The sequence below is a fragment of the Elephantulus edwardii genome, unplaced genomic scaffold, assembly GCF_000299155.1.
Source record: "Elephantulus edwardii isolate Elephantulus edwardi_28Jun2011 unplaced genomic scaffold, EleEdw1.0 scaffold00007, whole genome shotgun sequence".
Classification (NCBI taxonomy): domain Eukaryota; kingdom Metazoa; phylum Chordata; class Mammalia; order Macroscelidea; family Macroscelididae; genus Elephantulus; species Elephantulus edwardii.
The window spans coordinates 36,363,338-36,366,716 of NW_006399757.1; the positions used below are offsets into that span (position 1 = coordinate 36,363,338).

General features: G+C 37.0%; 1 protein-coding gene across 1 annotated transcript in view; it reads left to right on the forward strand.

Moving 5' to 3' along the window:
* Nucleotides 1–2,956, forward strand: part of LOC102856510 (hematopoietically-expressed homeobox protein Hhex-like) — a 5,543-nt gene extending 2,587 nt beyond the window's left edge. The window contains exons 2-4 of the mRNA XM_006880341.1: nucleotides 248–426; nucleotides 600–650; nucleotides 2,735–2,956. Coding sequence (XP_006880403.1) covers nucleotides 248–426; nucleotides 600–650; nucleotides 2,735–2,956 — 452 coding nt within the window. The remainder of the gene's footprint in view (nucleotides 1–247; nucleotides 427–599; nucleotides 651–2,734) is intronic.
* Nucleotides 2,957–3,379: the final 423 nt, after the last annotated feature.

Sequence of the window (3,379 nt, forward strand, 5' to 3'; positions counted from 1 at the left end):
CGTGCGTATCTGGTCAAGGTTTTGCGTTTAGGTGATTCTTTCTTGTGTGTGTGTGTGTGTGTGTGTGTGTGTGTGTGTGTGTGTTGGTGGGAGCATACTAAGCCCATGTGTATGCAAATTCTGGCTGGTTGGGTGCCCTCTTGCGCTCCCACCTTTTGTCTCCCCAGTCGGAATAGGTCGATATAGAACCTGGCCAGAGCGCTCTCTAAGGCCGTCTCTCTCTAACTGCTACCCTTTCTGCCTGCAGGTAAACCCTTGCTCTGGAGCCCGTTCTTGCAGAGGCCCCTACACAAAAGGAAAGGCGGCCAGGTAAGATTCTCCAACGATCAGACCATCGAGCTGGAGAAGAAGTTCGAGACCCAGAAATACCTCTCCCCACCCGAGAGGAAGCGCCTGGCTAAGATGCTTCAGCTCAGCGAGAGGCAGGTGAGTGCCCATGGGGGATGCATTGCCCAGTGGGGGTGTGTAGGCTCTGGCTTTGTCCTTCCACACTATCCAGTGTGGGTGGGCTCTACAGCCTCCAGGTCTAGCCTTTTTCTTCACAGGTTCTTTGGAACTTCTGGGCAGGCTTGCAAGTTGTCCTGTTTTCTTTTCTGTAGGTGAAAACCTGGTTTCAGAATCGGCGGGCTAAATGGAGGCGACTGAAGCAGGTATCACAAAGTTCTGTTTCTATGGAAAGTTTTTTATCACTTTATCCCAATACCAGCCCTGTTATTATGAGTTGTATGCAAAAGTCATTTGAGAGCCTATTTAACCTCTTCACCTTGATTAAAAAGGTAAATAGCCCTGCTGAAATTCAGGATGACCCGCTCAGGTGGCAGTAATGCTAAAAGCACCTAATGCAGTTCCTATATCAATTATGCTGGGGTTTTCACACACTTGCTAGTAAAACTCCTGGCTAATTGTTTTATAAACCCCATATGTTGTTTATCTAATTAACACGGGAAAGATAAAGTAATTGACAGTAAATGACTTAAGCAATTACCTTTGGGAGAAAATTGTTTCTTTTATTGACACAACCATAATAAAACCAGGCAGAACTCAAGAGTAAATATAAGGAAATAAACACCTTTAAGTCTTGTTTACACTGCTTTTTTAGAAGAATTAAATATCAAAGCATTTAAAAAAGATGATTTTCCATCTAACTCCAGCTCTTAAAATGAATGTAAAATATGTAAGAAAATATCCAAGCTTATTTGGAAAGTAGTTTAAACTTTCTAACAGTCTTTCTCCCAATGACCTTGTTACGCAGCTGGTGATAAAAAAGTAAAGGCTAATTCAATTTTTAAAGAAGGCTAGTAACTTAAAGCTAAAGGTTTGTTTTGGTGCCTTAATCTGGATATATTCTCTGAAGTTATCTAACAACTGCTAAATTGTTCATTTGCCAGTGTATACACAGTTTGTAGTAAATAAAATTTTTTAAACAATAGTACAAGTGAGGATATTGAAAGCAATATGAGTTTTTAGATTTTTTAAAAAATTATATTCTTTAAAAACAAGATGGTGTCAGAGACACAAAGAGCATTTTGAAACAAAAAACACCCATGATTTTATTCTTTTAATATGATTTAAATATTTGTAGATTTAATTCTCATTTCTGATCATGTGTATCTATTCTTTTTTATGTAACTGCAATCTGGTGAATGTATTATTATAAAGTTTTTGCTTTTTTTGAACCAACCTTAATGGCATATCATAATGTTTCTTCTATAATGTTCATGTACCATTTGTACAAACATAATTAAAAATTCACCTCTTAGTTCTTCATCAAAGTTTGGATTGTAGTTCAGCAGGGACCTTTAAAGTCATGTTTCCTATGTAATATAGATATTTTTCCCAGAAATTTCATCTATATTTTAAGTGTAGTTGTCTGCCTTTTAAGATAGCAGCTTCTTCCAGTTCTGCATTATTTAAATGTGATTTTGTAACTCACTACACATCTTTAAGATCTGTGTTTATAAACTTATTTTTTTTTAAAAAAGAGTGTAAAATTCCCCATATAATTTTGAAGTCATTTAACTAAAAATCATTAAATACGTTCTCCTTAACTCATGCAATAAAAAGATGGGCATTGTCCTCTTGTGTGATTACTGCCTCTGAAAACCAGCTGGTGGGTCAGCTATGGGTGGGTTCTGACTCACAAAAACACACAACATGGCACACAACACCTTAATTCATACCTTGCATTCATATTTTTATTTTTCTTCTTTTTTGTTGTTGTGTGCCGTTGTATCAGATCCAACTGGCACAGGGAGAGATTGCCCCTCCTTCTCTAACAGAGCGTCTGGTGGATTCAAACCATGCACCTTTGGGATTGCAGCACAGCTTCTAGCCACTAGGCCACCAAAGCTCCCTGCATTCATATTTTTTAGAAGGCCTAGACGATCCTGTTATATTTTTAGAAAGTGATGATAGTATGTACCTGAATTCCCTCCCTTTTAAAACATTTACAAAATTTGAGACTGTGAGTCTGCATATTTATAGTTCTGTGACTGGTCCTCATCTGGCTAGAGTATAGTCAGTCTCTCAGTGTTACAAACTCTGTTCTTTTTTCATCTCTTTCAAAATAAGTACAACTAACTGTAGGGTTTTTTAAATAAAAATTATAGTAAAAGTACTTAACCAACTAAGAATTCTAAACATGGTACAAAATGAACAAACATTTCATTTTATAGCTTTTACTTCATCATATTTTATGATCTCATTAGTCTCCATTTCCATTTCCTTCCTTCAGGAGAACCCTCAAGGCAATAAAAAAGAAGACCTGGAAAGTTTGGACAATCCCTGTGAACAGAGGCAAGAGTTGCCCAGTGAGCAGAATAAAGGTGCTTCTTTGGATAACTCTCAGTGTTCACCCTCCCCTGCCTCTCAGGAAGACCTTGAGTCAGAAGTTTCAGAAGATTCTGATCAGGAAGTGGACATTGAAGGTGATAAAGGCTATTTTAATGATGGATGATGTCCACTGACAATGACTAGCAGTTTGGAAAAACTGGGAATAATACCTTGCCACAGATAATCTTCATGGAAGAACTGGAAAACGATACAAGAAAGACAATCCATTTTCTGGTATTCCAGAAACCCAAAAAATTAGCGCACTGCCTAATTCACAAACTGACACAGAAACCTTAATTTTCATTTAGGAAATGGATTATGTGCTAGTTTTAGATTACTATAATAAAGTGACTTTTCATAATGAAATTCACCCCATTGCCCCTCCAAAGTACATTGTTACTTCTATTTATGAAAAAGATTAATTTTTAATTTCTTGCTAAGTTTTTAAGTTATAACTTCAAAAGTTTTAATAGGGTTTTCTTGAATGGCCTTTGCATAATCAACCAATGTCATACTTAGTGGAAAAAGTAAAGGAGCATCCTAAATC